Below are 18,636 nucleotides of genomic sequence, written 5' to 3' on the forward strand. Positions count from 1 at the left end.
GTACAAACCAAACAACACTTTGGTCATAATTTTTCAATGAGAAAAATTGTATAAATTATAAACAAATGAATTACAAATTTGCTGAACTCTGTTCCACTCATAAATATTAGTGCAGGACGAGGCAGGTAATTGGAAGCCAGTGACAGGACACTAGTGAACTTCATGTCACGTTTCCAGCTGAGTGGAGAGAGAGAGAGAGAGAGAGAGAGAGAGAGAGAGAGAGAGAGAGAGAGAGAGGCAGAGGCCGAGGCAGAGGTAGAAACAGAGATTGACTGTGACCTCATTAGGTTATTAGAGGGCTTTATAAGCTCTAAAAGAAGCCCAGAGAATAACTGACCTTGAATCAAATGATGTTGTTTGTAATGAACCTTGGGAAAGAGCTTTGGTTTGGAATATATCTCTTACTCGAATATTTTTTCATAAAAATCCCCAAAGCTTTAAAAAGCGTCCTAAAATAGAGGTATTTATGCAAGGTACTTTATCTTATCTACTGATTTTGAGGAACTACCAAAGTTCAAACCAACTGCAAGGAGCTGAACCAACTCCCATTTGTGCAGTGTGCCCAGAGGACCCCAGAACCCTGTGGGTTGCAGACGGCGAGGTGGGGAATCATTTGCACTTCTTACTGCCTGCGCTCTGGCCCCTGAACCCCAAATCCACAGGGCCCTGTCCAGGGACACACCAGGGATGCTGGCAGGTTTTCTCTAAGGAGTACACTCATGGGTAGATGAATCTGGGAGCAAAGAGACCAGAGGGTCCCAGCAGTTGTCCTGGGCTGGGGCCACACTCACCTGTGTCAGGCCACTGTGACTGGCGGGGAACGGCCTCCATCCTTCTAACCCTGCTCAGGAACTCTGGAGCCAAGGAGAGCTGCCTGCCCAGATGTGCCGCCCATTACTGCTGAGGCTCTGGGGCTGCACAGCTAGGGGAGTGCGGTGGGGTCACCGTGCGGAATGCTGGGTGGCTGCGCCTTGGTGCCTTCACCCAAACCTTCTGGCCGGCGGTGCCAGTCCCATGTCCCTGGGACCAGAAGCCACGTGCTCTTCAGGTGCCCAGGCCTCCTGATACGCCCGTCAATGGACGTGTGCGAGCCTGTGTTTGTTCACGCAGCACTATGTCAGTAGTTAATAAGAGGGACATATTACAGATGCCTCAATCCCAACCCTTCCTCAAAAAGTCATCTTCTAAAATCAAGCCACATAAATTACAATAGAAAAAACTCTGGGAGGCTAAACTCAGCCAGGGCTGAAGGTGCGGTGTGGCCTAGAGCCAGTGTTGTTCCTCCTGGCGCTATAGGGGGGATGCAGAGTCGGTCTGCGCGGCCCCATGGTGGCTACTATTTCTGTGAGCTCTTGAGCTTTCTGTGAGCAGCAGCCCTGCTGCTCCTCCTCCCAGCACACTGTCTGGAAGTGCTCATGTGGCTGAGGATGCCACAGCCAGTGACCAGGCCAGGGGACAACCTGTCCCCACTGTCCCTGCTCCTCCTCCGAGCCTGACTCGGTCTTTACCTCCTCTCTCGGGGACCCTCTTTCCCTGGCACCCTGCCCCATTCCTCCTGCTGCCAAATGTTGCTGACTCTGTGACTCCCCTGAGGTCCCCTTCTTGGGTCCTTCTTCTCCTCATGTCCTGCTCCTCCACACAGACCTCTGCTCCTGGGTACCTGCTCCACTGACCGCTTCCTCTCCCACCTTCTGCCCTCCTCCAGCCCCACCTCTCCCTCACTCCCTGTCCTGAGGCACATGTCCCCCTGTCCTGTACCATGCCAGGAGCTCCCGCCTCCACTTCAAGAGCACAGGTGGAAAGGAAGCTATGGTCGAGACATGCGCTGCCTTGGCTGAGGGCCTTGGTACACTGGGTAGTTTGACACCTCCGGGAACCCAAAGGCCTGTCCCTCTTTGTGAGTTAAACAGAAAGTGTCAAGGTGGGGGCCTCTGTGTTGTCAGATATGGAGCCCTGGCTGAGCCGTCAGCGGACAGCTGTCCACTCTTCTCTGGTTTGGATTTCCAGAGCTGTCACAGCCTCCGAAAGCCCTCCGTTTGAGGACTGACTACCTTGTAGACGCTGTGGTGTCTATCCACTTCCTTCCTTCTAGGGTCTTCTTCAGCTGCCTCATGTTTGGGGGTGATCACTGCAGGGAGAAGTGAGGTCTCCTGCCCGCCCTGTGGACCTGAGGGGCCCTCGGCCTGGTCCTTGGGCACCTGGACCTGTGACAAACACAGTGACAACGTCACTGGCTTTCTGGGATCTTGTACAGGTTTTCAAACCCATGGTTGCTCTTCAGTGGTCAGCTCACATCGTTCTAGGAGGTTGCTTTTTGTCATCCTACCCAGAAATAGCTTCCTTTTGCGATTCCCTTCATGTTGCACTCACTTCAGTTGCTTTTGAATGCAGCACTCACTTCAGTTGCTTTTGAATTACAGCTCCCCACAGCCACTTCCTCTGCTGGGAGGCCACCCTGAGTACCCACATTGCATTTAGCCCATCTGGCCTCCTGATCGTTGCTTGACCCAGGGTAGGCACCAGTAAATATTCGTTGAATGAGTGCCTGAATAAACAGATATGTTCTTGTGCCCTCGGAGGGTCTGGCCAAGGGCGGACTTTACCAACTAACTTGGTGGAGGAGGTGGGCAGATTCAGTGAAGAGTATCAGGGATGTCTCGTTTGGTGTCCAGTGCTGCTTCCCACGCTCTTGCTGGCCACCAGCAGGCACCTGGCAGCGTGGGACCATCCCTCCTCAGGGCAGCTTCCTGGCTGTTCTTGGGAAGGCCCCACCACCCTTCCTTGCTGTTTCCTATCATCCCTACCCACTGCGTCTGAGTTCCGGGAGAGTTCAGTGTCCTCCCCTCCCCTCTTCACAGCCCAGTCTTTCGTCCAGCTCGGGAGCTCAGGTTTAGAGGTGTCTGCTGCTGGAGCAGGTTTGAGATGCAGAAGGGCAGACTCTCCATCCCACACGGTGGTTACGCCTGCAACTGAGTTCTTCCCTTCGGTCCAGGCCCCAAATGAGAAAATGCTCAACTTTTCTGGAACTGTCTGCAGAAAACAGTTCGATGTTCAGGATGAGAGGGGTTGGAAGGAACCCCTGAGAATAGCTCCAGGCACCGGTGCGGTGCCGCGCTCTGTACTCTCCAAGGCCTGTGCGAGCTCTCTTCACCGAGCTCTCTCCACTTCACTCTGCAGAGCCCCTGAGCTCTTTGCTTCAGGCCCTGGAGGGGGGCAGCCCCAGTTTCCAACCCCTCTTTCCTCACTTACTCATGTCTGATGGGGTGGGGGACAGAAGAGAGGCAAATTAAGTCAGCTTTCTAGATTTTTCTTTCTTTATTGTTACGAGATGGTAAAAACAGTGCTGGCAGTGCCTGCTTTGCACTTGCGTAAGGTGTAGGCAGCTGAGGTGAGACTGCAGCAAAGGGTCAGGACAGGGCAGCGCTGCCCTGAGAGCTAAGAGCAGTGCTGGCCTCTGAACACGGCAAGAGGCAGCGGCAGGATGCCCAGCCAGGAAAACCCTCCGCTCTCAGCCCACAAGTGCACAGCTGATGGCTGCAGGCTTCCCCTCCCGCATCTGTACTCCTGTGTCTGCAAGGGGAGGAAGCGGGTGCTGACCAGCGCCCCCACCCATGCGGCTGGAGCTCTCTTGCCAGGCAAAGCAAGCCAGTGAGTCTGGGTTTAGACTCTGTTCCTTCCTTCGGTTCCCTAAGCCCCTCCCCAATCCACGAAGTCATCTCAGCTAACTCAAAACCCAAGATGAAAGGTGCTGCCCATCAGAGAGCGACACCCTCCAAAAGAAAGCTGCCACTTGGAACACTGACTGCTAGCCACAGCTGGGTCCTGAGCTCAGGCTGCAGTTTTCTCCTCTCTGGCTTCAAACCACCTGAGAGCCCATCTGATGGGACTCAGAGAAGGGTGCTGGCCTCCGTGACTCAGGCAGGGAGCTGCGGGGCTGGGAGTGAAAGGAATGAGCAGGAATCTTATATTCTAATGAGAAAATAGCTTGGAGGAGTAGACATTCAATGGGAAATGCTTTAATGGCTGGCCCCACTAAGTCATTCTGGTCTTGGATGCCACCAGGACTTGGCGTGCTCCTGCGGGAAAGCTTCGCTGGTCTTGACCACATTTAATGTTGGCAGTCGGGATGCAAAGTGCCCAGCAGAGGCCTCAGCCCAAGGCTGCCCTTCTTGCCCCACTGCTCTGTGTTTTAAGAATGAGGGTTACTTATCTAGATGTGGTGTAGCCAGCAGACTAGGAGACAACTACCATTGACAGGATCCTGTGCTTTGTACTCTCTCAAGAAGGAAGGACACAGCTCCCAGTGGGGCCACACAGACACAGCAGAGTCAGGAGATGGCGAGGAGGGCAGCTAGGCCAGTACCTGTGCTGAGGGTTCATTCCACTCTAAGAACAGGCTCAGTACTAGCTTGCTTAGTAATCTTAGGGGCTGAGGGGCTCTTCCTAGTGAGCTAGGGCCTGGGCCCTGTCTTAGAATGTGAAGCCCCATAAAGGAGGTGTCTGGGCTGTGGGCTCCCAGGGAACTGTTTTGCATATTTAAAGATTTCTGCCCTAGTGTAAATTACTGTCCGGTTATGGCGGTGGTCTCACATGGCGGAAGGCCAAAGCAGGAACGCCTACCACTTCCTGCTTCTTCCTCAGCCCTAATTGCACCTCCCCTTCCTGTGTGCAGGCACACAGAATTCCAATCAGTCCCTCACACGCCATCAATATCTGCCCCACGCACCACTCCCGATCAGAGGTCATAGACCCCTCGGCCTCTCTGTATCCGGTTGAAGGAGATAGCCCAGCTGGCATGGGTTGTGTGCTCCACGTCCTCAACTCAATAAACCTGTTCATTTTGTACTTTTTGCTTCTCTATTGAGCCAAAATATGCTAAGACATGTGAATATGGAAGGTGTACTCACAGAGTATCCATGGACCGTCTGTGAGAACTGGGGAGCCCTGAAGGGAAGACCACTAGGGTCAGTGAGGCCCTGATGTCCAAGCATCGGAACAGTGAAAGTCAAAGGCACATGGGGACTCAGGTGGCAGCGGTGCACTGCTGCACTGAAGCCAATGATGGCTTTCATGGGCTGGAAAGTGGACACTGGGTCTCTCCACCTGCTGGTCCTCGGCAGTCACTCTGGGGCTCTGCATTCCAGCAGAACCAAACTCCTCGGAGTTTCCCATCAGCCCTGTGCCAGCCGATCTCCTGAGGTTCTTCTGCCTCCTTCCCAGTGCCATCTGCTCCATGAGAGACTTTACTTGGAGTGGGGTAAGGGCTCCCATCAGAACAGGCAGTGCCAGGCCAGAGCTCTGCCCATGGAAACTCCTGGGAGAAATGTCCTATTTTATTCTTACTACTTAAATGCCACCTCTCCTTTGAGGTGAGAGCAAACTCTTCTAAGAACTCTCTAGTCCATTTGAATTTTCTTGCCTCCTCCTCCAAAATTTGGGGCCTTGCAATTTAAAACATTGTTCAGTGCATGGGTGGTTTCTTAATTTCTCTTGCTGTGTACAGCTGGAAATAAAGTTGACATCTGATCTGTGTCCCTCCTAGGCTTCTGTGTCCCCCCACCATGGGGAGCAGGGATAAACAGGCCTTGTTGGCTCTTATCACCGAGAACCGTCCCATGGCACAGGAAGGCAGAGCTGTGTCTGGGGTGGGTTCTCGCCCTGGTCTGCTGCCCACTGCACCATCCATAAAGCCAGGGCGATCTGACAGCTGAGGACTCCGAGAGCTCCTGGGTGGAGCGGCAGCAATGCTTCCCTACCTGGCTGGAGAGTTGTCCTGGCCACCTTTAATTGTTCAGACCCTTCCACAGTGGGCTTCAGACTGATCTGTGATTATAACCGGATTTTTGGACTTCTAGTAACTGCAGAATTAAAGTGTTTGTCCTGCACTGAAAGAAGTGGAAAAGGAAAAGAGCAAACCAGTTTCTTTTTTCTCCTGTGTCTGTCCTCTGGTTTGCCATTTCCCTGCTGAACTACCTTTGTGAAGAGCAGCTCCGGTCATCTGCAGATCTGCAGGGGAGTTTGCTAACTTTGCCGGCCATCCTGTGGGCGGCTCCGTGGCCATTCCCCGCATTCCTCAGTGGCTTCAGGCTCCTGTGTTCCCCAGACTAATATGTCATCATCTCCGGGTGCTGTTACGGCCAAGCTAAGTAGACATGGCCACAGTGGGCTGAAAAAAGAGAGAGTGTGATGGGAATCAAAGCCCTCCCCGGCCAGTCTATCTCCACAGCTGTTAGTGGAGGGCTCCTAGTTATAGCCTCGCAGAAGGCGGACTGAGGAGTAAGTGGCTTTGGTAGCAAAGAGAGAGTGCATAACCGGAGCTTATGGGTTGTAGGTGGTGGAGCTCGGTCTGCCTGGTGGGAGACGCTCCCCTGGGGAGCCATTCCATCCGCAGGAGCCTCATTTTAGCATCACTTGTAATTTTTTTTTTTTTGGCCTTTATTTCTATGTGGTTTCTCCTAAGAAATAATTTATCTGGTCTCCCTTGTTAACTAAATTTAAGAAAGCCTTTATGCATGACACACACCTATTCAGCATGGGCACCTGTTCAACCTAGCGTTTGCATTGCTAAGAGTGACCACTGCTTCCTGTTCTGCTTGGAGATGACACACATTTCTCCGGGGTGTTCACCACCGAGTGTGGATTTCAACCTGTGTCTGGTTGGTCTTGGAGGAATTATAACTGTGGCTGAGCATGAACTAATTTTCTCTCTTCTTTTTCTCCACCCTTCCCGCCAGGATTATACCTTAACCATGTATTTTCAACAATACTGGAGAGATAAAAGGCTCGCCTATTCTGGGATTCCTCTCAACCTCACACTGGACAACCGAGTGGCTGACCAGCTATGGGTGCCCGACACATATTTCTTAAACGACAAAAAGTCGTTTGTGCACGGAGTGACAGTGAAAAACCGCATGATCCGTCTACACCCCGATGGGACGGTGCTGTATGGGCTCAGGTCTGTCTACCTCTTCGGGGCCAATTTTGCAGTCGCATGGTACACTGGCATTGAATGTCCCACTTGCGGTGATGATAGTGAGAGAAGCTGTGTCCTCAGATTAATTAGGAAGCATCCACGAAACACTGAGCTTTGCAGAAGAAAAAAGATTCATCACTCTAAGATTTGGGGCATTACTGTGACTAAAAATAGCCATCAGGCAGTTACAGAGCAGCCTCCTTGGAAGGATTGTATGTAATTGGCTGCCATATCTGAGGACGCAGATTCCTGGAGGGTGGATTTCCCACAACATAGCCACAAAAGGCCTGTAATTAATATTGCCCTGACACTGCAGAGGCTTTCATGAAGTTTTCTCAAAGCTAGTTTGACAGCTGAAAAGATGTCTGCTATGCAGATTATAAGGTACGGTCTCCACGGAGCTTCATTGTGCTGCAGCCACGAATATTTATGGCAATGACTAAGAGAGAGCTTCCAGATGAAAAGCGGCTCTCCCCAGGTCTTGTAGTGTAATTGCTCCAATCAAGAGCCAGGCTGCCTTCCTGAGCCCTGAGAAGGGCGACCTGGGTTTCTGGGGTACCCTGGAAAACCACTAGACTTTCTGAGGATGGTTTATCTAACCTCCATCACTGCTGGCCGCTACTTATTTTGAGTCTTACCTTGCTAAATGGTACTCTTGAATCCTCTTCTCTCTTGCACCGCCTTGCTCTGAGTTGTGTGTGTGTGTGTGTGTGTGTGTGTGTGTGTGTGTGTGTGTGTGTGAATCTCCCTGCCTACACATGTCCATCATAGGAGTGGCTCGCAGCTCTAAATGGAACACATAGGAATATCATGGAACACACAGGAATATCATGGAACACAGGAATATCATGGAACACATAGGAATATCATGGAACACATAGGAATATCATGAATCTCAAACTGTGGTGAGCCTGTAGCTTTCCATGGAGACTGCACAGCTAAAGGAGGAAACAGCAATACAAACTGCAATCCTCACCTTTGTGCCCTTTCGTGCCTTGAGATGAGGAGAGGGGACTATGAAACTTTCCCTTCGGTAGGAAGTGTTAAAGCACTTTTTCTTTAAACCACAGGATTAGAAGAAATTTTAGGATTTCTGCCAAAGCAGACATTTTTCAATTCTAAGAGAAAAAGGTAGTATAAGTCTACCAAGCGCTCATGACTTTTTTACAAAGATTCCATGAAGTTTCTTTGGGAAATTTTCAGCATTTTATGCTTTTAACAGATGTGATGGAAAAATCCCTGAAGTTCTGTCCAGTGTATCATTTGCACAGATTATCTAGAAACCTTGCGAATGTGAAGTGAGGAGACATTTACCTGCCCCCCCATCTCCCCCACAAAAATGAGGCAGAAGGGCTGGGGATTTAGCTCAGCGGCATAAGTGCCTGCCTTACAAGCACATGGTCGTGAGTTTGATCCCCAGTACCGATAAAAAATTTTTTTAAAAAGTTTAAAAAAAAATTAGGCAGAAGCCACTATGTGCATGTGAATATTTGCACACATTTGTACAGGTGTGTGGATCTGTGTGTTCACGCCCTTTGCCTGTCTGTATGTGTGTGTGTGTGTGTGTGTGTGTGTGTGTGTGTAGATAGGAGAAAGCAATGATAAGGAAATATGAAAATTAATCTCTAATATTTTAGTTTTGAAAACAAAACATATTAGCTGCTGTCTCCATTTTTGCTTTTGCATTCTTAATTTCCTCACCAGAAGTAGCGGATATCAGTATGTTTTTGTTAAAAACAAGTAGCTTTAACTCTTTGGGGACAGAGTTATGTAACAGGCATGAGAGTGCTATCATAAATTTTGAAATTTTATTTAAAACTGTTGGACTAAGCATCGCAGAACAGGTAAGAGTACAAAAAAAGCAAGAAAAAGTTTTAAAATTCTGTCTTTTGCTAATACTTGACCTACCTTTAAGTTTACATGTACCAATTAAGTAATAATGGAATAATAAAGTATGGCACAATATTTTTATCTGTTTAGTCAAAGTTATATATGTTATGCCTTTCAAACAACCTTCTAAATCAGCAAAAAATTTCTTAAAGATGTGGCTGAATTTATTGATGCATAGTCTCCTTATATTACTTAGAACTTTATTTTGAATCTCCTGTCTTGGAAATAATTCTTCAGATTTTTGTGAATGCAAAATGTTATGAAGAAAATCTCTAACTGTAGACAAACCATCATATTCTATGTGTGTGTGGCCATTGTGTGGTGTCCTGACTTTCTGGAAGTCAGCTAATGTGGGCATTTCTGCTTTGATATTTTTAAAAACTACATAATTGCAACTATAATTTGAAATTTTGAAACAAAAGGTATTAAAAATTCTGACTTATAAAATTGCACATATATATTAATTTTATAGTCTTCTATGTAAACTTAAGAACTACTATAGATATATTTCAAAGTCTCTGTGTGTGTGTATTCTGATAAAAATAACTCGGCATGTGTGCCCACTTTGGCGGCCACTCTAATCTTGGCCCCAAATCTTATCTTCCTTTTTATTACTGTGCTTGCTGATGGGGAGACCAAGGCTGGGCTCAGGTGTGTAACTTCGATACATATTTACCCTTTTTTATCCTATGGCAGCTAAGTACAGCTGCTCCTGGACTTACGATGACCTTATTTTCTGATTACCAATCGGAAGTTACCAATCACCACAGGTAGCAGTGTAACCTCCTGTACGGTGATGTTTCTTGCTGATGCCCAGCATTACAGGAGACAATCGTACTGCATATCGCCCCTGGGAAAAGCCCAAACTTCGGCACCCGATGTGTGGTTTCCAGTGATGTGTATTACTTTCACATCATTGTAACGCTGAGCACTTGGGAGTTGAACCACGGTTAAATGAGACTGTGTGTACTGTGCACGGCCCTGGAAAGTGGGAGCAGCTGAGAAACAAGGGAGTTCAGTTCCCCCCACTGGAAGGCTTTCAGGCTCTGGGTCCCTGCGGCTCACAGGGAGGAAGGGCTGGCTGTGTCTCTGAGGTCTTAAGCTGGAATCTGTCTCACTGCTGGACACTGTGCTTGGCCCTGGGATACCTGTGCAGCAGGAGCCCACACTGGTAGGTCAGGCAGCACTTTGCCCCTCTGGGTTCCTTTCTTGCTTGTGCAGCCATCGCAGTATCAGGATCCACAGGGGCTTCTGCCTTCTCTGTGATAGATGAGCATCTTCGGCTGGAGACAAGCCTTCCATGGCGTAGGTTCCTGCGTCATCCCAGCCTTATTCTGGGAAATCATTGATCCTTCACTCTGATGACTGCAGAAGTAGTCCATCACGTCCTCAGGATGCTTGGGAGGGATTGTGTTCTCACAGTGGCCAAAGGTCACTGTAAATGGAGCGCCATTCTTTCTGAATCCCATTGAGCTTGAAAGCCAGCCAGACTTGCTTGTGTTTGCCCTCACAGGCTCCATGGATTCCCTAGCATCTGCAGAGGTGAGGCCAGAGGGGCTCTGCACAGGGCATGCTGCACACCACCCTGCCTAAGGAAGCCCACGAGTTCTCCCAAGTGCCCCGTGCAGTCAGGCTTCTTGAGGCACTGGGGCAGTCTGTGCTGCGGACTCCTGGGCCTTGGTTCTGCCCCACCCAGCTTCCTGTTTTCTCCTGAACTGGGGTGGAGTTTTGCACTGTCCGTGAGAAGGTGGAGTCACTGTTTCATTACACGATTTTCCTGGCCTTAGTCTCTGGATACCCCCACATCACACAGAGTCTCGTGTGCAGTTAAGCATGTGGTCTTTTCTTCCTCCATCTCCAATCTCTTTCTGTGATGCAAAGGGAGCATAAGGGGGTCATGGATAGAATTCAGTTTGCTCCAAAAGCACCTGAGACTCTGAGATCTTTACAAGGAAATTCATTTTGTCTGAGAAGTTTGCTGAAAAACCTGTTGGACAAAATATTGTATTAGTTAAGATATATGCTGTTAAAATGGCTCGAAATGGTTAATGTTGTCATTTCTGTACATAACAGTTTGAAAGCAATATTAAGTCAAAGCTAGAAAGTATTTCAGAATATTCAAATTAAGTTGTTCCAATAAGCTAGCCTGTTACTCTGAAGCTAGAAAAATGTAGTGCTTCTGGTGATTTTCCATTTCACCCCAGCGATGCTGTAAGCTCCTAGCAGCATTAAGGTCCAGCTGACTTGAGTGTAAGTGCTGCCTAACTCCCAAATACTTGGTTTGTCAGTGTTTATTTCTTAATTATTTTTAGGTAAGTAAGCAACATTAATAAAGCACTTTCTAGAAGGGATTGTGCCAATTTGTATTCTCCAGTGATTATTTATATTAGCTTTAGGACTGTGACACTGACATTGGGATTTGTGGTAAAAGTTACTAAAAATAGTTAATCCTATTCCTTCAACTCTCTAGGCTGGAGAAATCCCCCACCTCACTCTCAATCCAGACTCCTGCCCATCTCTGCTTTCCTCGTCTCCCAAGCATGACCCTTCTTTCCTCTCTTTGCTTCTTTCTGTTTCTGTTCTCTCTTCCAAACTTCGCCCTTTCTCCCCTTTGGAGGTATCTTCTCGTGCTTTAGTTTAAAGCACAGTGATCTCTTGCTGATAACTTGGCTCCTGTGGCTGTGACCCGTCCAGCTGACGTTCTCTCCTTGCATCTCTACTCATCACAGTCACAGTGAGTGGACTCCATGCCCCTGTCTCAAGGCCTTTGCCCTTTCTCTTTTCTGGATGCAGAGGGTCCCATTGTTAGATAGGAGGTGTCATAGAAAATTATCATTAGTGTTTGAATTTAAGAATATTATTACAGTAAACCACACACTGCCATTCACCTCCCTCGGAAGAGCCCCTTTGCTTCCCGTACAGCACGTAGCCCGTTCTGCTTGCCGCTTTCTGCTGTGGGTCCAGAAGTCCTCTTCCATGAGCGTTTTTAGTTGGCCTGACTGAAGCATGGCCCTCGCATGGTGATTTGACTCTGGGAAGATCCAGCGTTGCCCAGCACCACGTCTGGTGAGCGAGGTGAAAGAGGCTGGCTCGGTTCCCTCCCTGGCTGCTGAGAGACAGTCCAGAACATTCCCAGGAAAGGAGAGGTTTGCTTTGACTCAGTTTCAGCACCTTCCATCCAGGATGGCAGGTCCAAAGCCAGAAGGGGCCCGTCGAGGGGCCGCTCCGGAGGAAGGCTCTTCAGGTCACCGCATCAGGAAGCAGAGAGAAGGGAAGAGCTAGGGAGGGAGATGGGCTCTTTCTGCCACATCAGGACTGACCATCTCCCACCAGACACGCCCTCCTAACAGCAGGTCAGCTTCTGTAACCTTCCAGAAGGTGAGCACTGCTGAGCGTAGGGAGCCTTGGGGGACGTTTCAGATCCAAACCCTCACAAGGACATATCTCAGTAATCTTGCAATCCAGTCTTTCCCTTGGATGGTGCTCAGCAGCGACCCCTAAATGTACCTCATACTGACATGCAAGAAAGATGACATTGACACAGTAAGCATGAGGGGGTAAGTGTGTTCTAGGAGAAGGGAAGGACTTCGAGGGAGGTTTATAGCATATCTTTTACTGCAACACATGTTTATAAGTTTAAATGGTCACCTATATTTTGATCACATCTCACATTCATGTTTTTAGCATCATTATCATGTAATTATGTAACTGAAGACTCTTGCCCACACACGCTGTGATCATCTATTTACTTCCTGTTATGTCACCTTGTCGCATTTTCCTCATGCCACTTATTCATATCTGACACTGTCTTATCAATTTACCGCCTTTCTTATCCCCTACTATTCTCATTTGTGGTGTTGGAGAAGCTGCTTTGAGACGATAAGCTGCCTTGAAGAACCATTTCTATCATATTTATCATTCTGTTTTCCACGTCTACAGCAGTGCTTGCTGAAAAAACAGTGTGTAGGTTAAATCTTTCTTCTGTAGCATTAGTGTGATGATTAAGATTATTGTGTTAGCTGGATTGGCTTGGGAGCTGCTCAAGGCACTAGTAAAGCATGCGTCTGGGTGTGTCTGGGCAGGTGATGGAAGCGTGACCCTGGGCACTGTGTGTGGTTCCTGGCCCCTCCTCTCTGGCACTGTGCCTGGCTCTGCTTCCCAGCCAGCATGACTGAAGCATTTTGCTCTGCTGCACACCTCTGCTGTGCTCTCTCTGCCTTGGAGCCAGCTGGCCATGGACTGAACCCCCTGAAACCAGGAGCCAAATTCACTCTTCCTCCAGGGTGTGTCCAAGGCTGTGTCTCATGGGCAGGAAACACTACTATTTTTGCATTATGTTTACATTTTTACTTTGTTGGAATTTACTTTGGAGTAGGATGTAAAGTAGTTAACTCTCCAGGTTTTTGTTCTTAAATGGTTGTTTTTTGTCTAAATGCACAATTAAGAAAACATTTATTCAAAGAAATGAGAAATTATTTTGAATATTATTTACTGCCTTTCCTCCAGTAACTTCCCAGCACAGGCATCATTCTGGTCTTGAGCAGGTGGAGCCCAGTTCCCACACAAATTATTCAGTGTATACATAAGTTTAAACTGTATGGAGAGTACCTAGTGAATGGAAGCAAGGGGTTTATCTGTGTTTTGCATAATTCAAAGTACAAGCAAGAGTAGAGACAGGCCCTGCTCATCAGAGCAGTATGTAAATATCACCTTGTTTCTCTGGTGGGAGAATTAAGAGTGTAAATAAGGACCAGCATGTATATGGGACATTATGAAACAGGAGCAAAATGCTCAATTGGCACAGGATACTAGGGAGGAGGCAGGGAAAAAGAAAGGCAGGGATAAGAAAAAAAGAAGAAAGAGGGAGACATACAGACAAAGCCTTTATAACAAGAACTGAAGGAAGGGAAGGGAATGGGAAAAAAGAGGAAATGAGGTGAGTCATGTACAGGTACAAAGTCCTGTGATGAAAGTGATCATTATATATATTAATGAAGTGTACCAATAAACTAAATCAATTTTAAAAACAAAAAAAGAAGTCTTAGGATCTTAAATGTTTGCTTTGGATTAAAAGCAAACCTACCTAAGAAGTGACAGAACACCCCAGCATGTAACTAATCTGCAAAAATGTGGAGAAATAGCTGTGTTTGTTTTGGTTTTGTTAGTTTGTTTGAGCTCTTGGTACTCAACGTTGTGTTTAAAACATTATGAAATGAGCAGAAATGTCACTGATTCCACCCGACAGAGAATAATCTTGTTTTAAAAGTTTAGAAATATCTAGGGAAAATAGATTACCAAATGCAAAAGCAGCAAACCTTGGTTGAAAAAGAGAATCTGATTTCCAGTACTCAGAAACAAAATTCTAAGAAAAACATACTTAATGGAAAGAAACAAAATACACTGACATAGACATGATCTAATGTCTACTTGATAAAGACTTTAAATGATCTGTCTTCTGGGGGAAAACGTGAGGGAAGACTAGACAAAGAATTAAGGAAATGGGAAAAATTGCATGTAAGAAGTTAATTAAAAAATAAGTTGGTGGAAATTATGAAAAGATACCAAAGAAGAATCCTAAAGCTGGCAGTTAGAGCTCCTGAGTTGACTAAAGGGGTTCCACATATTTGAGCAAGCAAAAGGAAAAATCAACGGAAACTTGAAAATAGGGCGATTAAAATAGTGAATTTGAGAAGCAAGAAAAAGAAATAAAAGCAAGCAGATCCTGAAGGACTTGCAATGGAGCAGTCAAAATCTGCATTTCAGGAGTCCCAGGATATGAGGGGAGGAAGAGACTGAGTCTGGGAAGAAATAATGGCTGCAAACTTGCAAATTTGATTGGAAAGTCTATCTATAATCCACAAAGCTCAGTGAATGGCATTCCACATAAAATAGAGGAATGCACACTGAGATGCCTTATAATAGAATTTTCAAATACCAGAGAATGAAAGAGAATCTTGAAAGCATCAAGAGAAAAGTGATCTGCTATAAATAAAGGATACTCAGAATGATGACCATTATACTACGTTTTATCGGAACCTCCGAAGGCCAGAAGGCAGATAATATATTTAATCTACAGAAAGATAATAGCTAGCAGTGGACAGTTTTGTATTTGCTAACTATTCTTCAGGAATTAGGAAAAATTAAGGGCCTCCGTGATAACCAAGAGAAAAAGAGATTATGTCCTCTACCTGCTCTAATTTTTTTTTAAACAAAGTGTTTCAGGTTAAAGGGAAAAGGAGCTAGAAAGTAACTAAAAGATGTAATAAGATATAAAGATCGCCAATAAAGATAGATAAAATCCAATATTTGTTTATAACTAAGTATGATATAGAAGATAAATACATAAAAAATACCAGCCCACATTATTGGGCATATGATGTTTAAAGACACAATTTGTAGCATTAATAATACAATGGGTGCAGAGTTAATTAGAGATTACATATCAAAAGAGATTGTATTGTTAAAATTTTAGGGTGCTAAATGTAGTCAGCTTGATAATTGAAGGAAAGTATCTATAGAACATTCAACCAAGAAATGAGAAGAGAAATAAATAATTCCACTTCAAAAAGAATCGAGGGAAAAAAAACTATAGGAATATACAGAAAACAAATAGCAATAACACGGAAATCAGTTCTTCTTATCAGTAATTATTTTATGTCTCAATGGTTTAAAACATTCAATGAAAAGTTAGATATTGGCAGAAGGGTCAAAAATAGAACAGGATCCAATTACGTGTTGTCTACAAAAAGATGTAAATGTAAACACATCCAAACACAGACCTAAACAGGGATCTAAGCAAGTTCAAAGTGAAAGACTGGACCTGTGCATTCCAAAGAAATAGTAATCAAAAGAGATCTACAGTAGTCGTACTAATGTTAGACAAAATAAACTTTAATTAAAAACACACTGTCACAAAACATAAAGAATAGCCTTGTACATTAAAAGGTCAGGTCACCAAGGGGATGTAACATTATAAATCCATATGTAGTCAACATCAGAGCTCCAAGATGTTCGAAACAAACATTGACAGAACTGAAAACTAGCAGTTTTACAATAGTATCAAAAACTTATGAGTTCTAAGTGCTAAGAGAAACATTTATACCTCTAAACACACACATTAAAGAAAATAAACACACACATTAAAGAAAATAATCTCAAATTAATGATATCTTTCCACTTTAAGGAACTTTGGAGAAAAGAAGACTAAATCCAAGACTAGTTGAAGAAATAATATTAAAAAATAAAGTGGAGTTAAGCAGTGTAACATGATTAGAAAAATGGATAAAATCAAAAATTTTGTCATAAACTCTTAGCTGGATTGATTAAGAGAAACTCAGAGTCAAATCAGAAATTAAAACAGGGGCATTACTGCCAATTTTAAAGGAATAAAAAGATGAGTAATAGTATATCTTGAACAATCATCTGTCAGAAAATTGGATAACTCAGATGAAATGAACAAATTTCTAAAAATAGTCAATGTACCAAACAGAATTATGCAGAAAATAAATAACATGAACTTCTCAACAAGGGAAGCTCTGAATTACAGAGTGTCACTTGTGAATTCCATCAAACTTTTAAGATGTAACATGTTTATTAAAACTCGCACTTCAAAAAAGTTGAAAAGAATGATTTCTTAATAGTTCAAGAGGCCATTAACCTGAAAACAAAATCAGACAAAAATACTACCAAAAAGAAAAGCACAGAGCCGTAACCTCTCCCAAATATAATGCCGACAGCACCCACAGGCACATTAGTGCAGTGAAGAAAAAATATACATCTCAATTAATGCAGGCCAAATATTTGATTGAATTCAACACACTTTCATGTTAAAAATACACAGTGAGCTGGAATAAAAAGAAATTTTCTAAACACGAAAGATTTGTATATCCCATAATTTAACATCACAATCAATGGTGAAGGACTGAAAATGTTCCCCATAATATCAAGAAAAATACAAAAATGTCTGTTTTTTCTGTTTCTAACCAAATTGAGAAGAAAGGAGAAAAATTACCTGTTCACAGATGGCGTGATCCTCTGTGGGAACCCTAAAGACTCTCTGTGCATGCACATAGAATCTATTATAACTAAAAGCTGAAGTCAGAAAAATTGCAAAGTATAAAACCAGCACAATGAAATGAATTTTATTTCTGCTGCTATTAATGTATAATCTAAAAAGGAAATTCAGAAAACCTCTCCCTTTACAAAAACAACCCAAATTAAATTAACAGATGAGCAGATAATCAAAATGAAATGTTAGCAAATCCTAAAAGCAGTGAGTTCAGATGCACTCTATGATGTGGATGCTCTTGAAAACAGCACAGTAAGTGCACTAAGTCTGGCGAAAAGGAACAAGTTTTTATAATCGTGCTTCATATGAAGTCACTGGAACAGGTCAGCTCACAGCAGCTCAAAATAAAATCCAGATCCCTGAAGCCTGGGACAGCAGGCAGTGGGCACAGTCCTCTGGATACTGAGTTTCCCTGTGGATGTTTGCTGACAGCTGCACGACAGTGTGAATGTTCCTAATGCCGCTGACTTGTGTACATAAAAGTTGTTAAAATGATAACTACTGTTATATGTGATTTCTTTTAAAATTTTTTCCCTTGTTGTTTTATGTTTAATTTAAATTTGTTGACTTTGTTAGGATTAGATTTTACTGTCTAATAGAGATCAGTTACTTGCCCATTCTATCTCTTGTATATCAATCGTTTTCAAAGTTTTATTATTTTCTCTCTGTGCTTTGGGACAGATTTTAAAAGTCTGCCATCTCCTTTCCATTCAAAGGATGGTTCCCAGACCCAGAACCACCAGTCAAGACCATCATCTGGGAAAGGCGGATTTACAGGTCCATCCTACACACTGTGGCTCAGATGCTGAATTTTAGCAGATCTCGCTGTGATTGTGTGCCCATTAAAACTGATTGAGTCGTTCATGTTATTAAATGTCTTTTGGCAGAGTCAGTGTCACTGTTTTTGAATTTGGGACACTTTTCAATTCAATACTTGCGCCAGCAGTCCCTGCATTGGCTTTTCATTCCTGTGTTTCCATGTTCTGGTTTTAAAGAGATTCTACCCACTCAAAAGTTTTGATCACCAGGCATATCTTTCAAATTTTTCAACATTGGATTGGTGTTTCCATAGTGATTCACATGTTTATTCTTGGAGAGGCAGATCCATTGAGATGAAGTGATTTCTTGCACATAAAATGGGTATGCTGTTGTGGGCTTTCACGTGGAAGCTTCAGCATTGATAGCATAAATCTGAAGATGAAGTTAATGTGTTCCATTCCTTTTGCTTAATTTCCATTTACTTAGGGTAGATCTTTCCCTTTGCTAAGCATGAAGTCAGATGCAGTGTGGGAACGTTGCGAAGACTTTTGAGTGTGACATCTTCCAGTGTGCAGGGTTCCCTCTAAGAGAACTGCTTTCAAGCTGCTGGTCTCTTGCAATAGGTTGTACCCCCTCACCCTCTTTCATCCAGAGGGTTAAGTTCCCTAAGGCTAGATCTCAGAGACTGACAGAGAAAGCTGTTACCGTGGCTTTGTGAAGTTGGTTCAGACAGTCTGCAGTCCGCATGATACAGTAGCTATCTACAAGTCATAGGTGGCTATTGAGCTCTTGGACAGTTGTTTAATGCATCAGAGAAACTGAGGTCTTCATTTAATTTAATAATTTAATTTACAAGTTAAGCACACATAATCACATTAAGCTAAGCAGCTACCAGTCTGGACAGTATGATTCTAGAATGCCTGCAGATACCCTAGTGATACTCAGT

General features: G+C 44.8%; 1 protein-coding gene across 4 annotated transcripts in view; it reads left to right on the forward strand.

Annotated features, from left to right (window-relative positions):
- The window catches only part of Gabrb3 (gamma-aminobutyric acid type A receptor subunit beta3), a 236,249-nt gene that overhangs the window by 174,274 nt on the left and 43,339 nt on the right, over positions 1-18,636 (forward strand). For all 4 annotated transcript variants that reach the window (XM_063249825.1, XM_063249828.1, XM_063249826.1 and 1 more), the window contains one exon: positions 6,735-6,955. In XM_063249825.1, the coding sequence (XP_063105895.1) occupies positions 6,735-6,955 (221 nt within the window). The remainder of the gene's footprint in view (positions 1-6,734; positions 6,956-18,636) is intronic.

The sequence above is a fragment of the Cavia porcellus genome, unplaced genomic scaffold (genome assembly GCF_034190915.1).
Source record: "Cavia porcellus strain 051 isolate PalLab524CR breed Dunkin Hartley unplaced genomic scaffold, mCavPor4.1 scaffold_6, whole genome shotgun sequence".
NCBI classification, from domain to species: domain Eukaryota; kingdom Metazoa; phylum Chordata; class Mammalia; order Rodentia; family Caviidae; genus Cavia; species Cavia porcellus.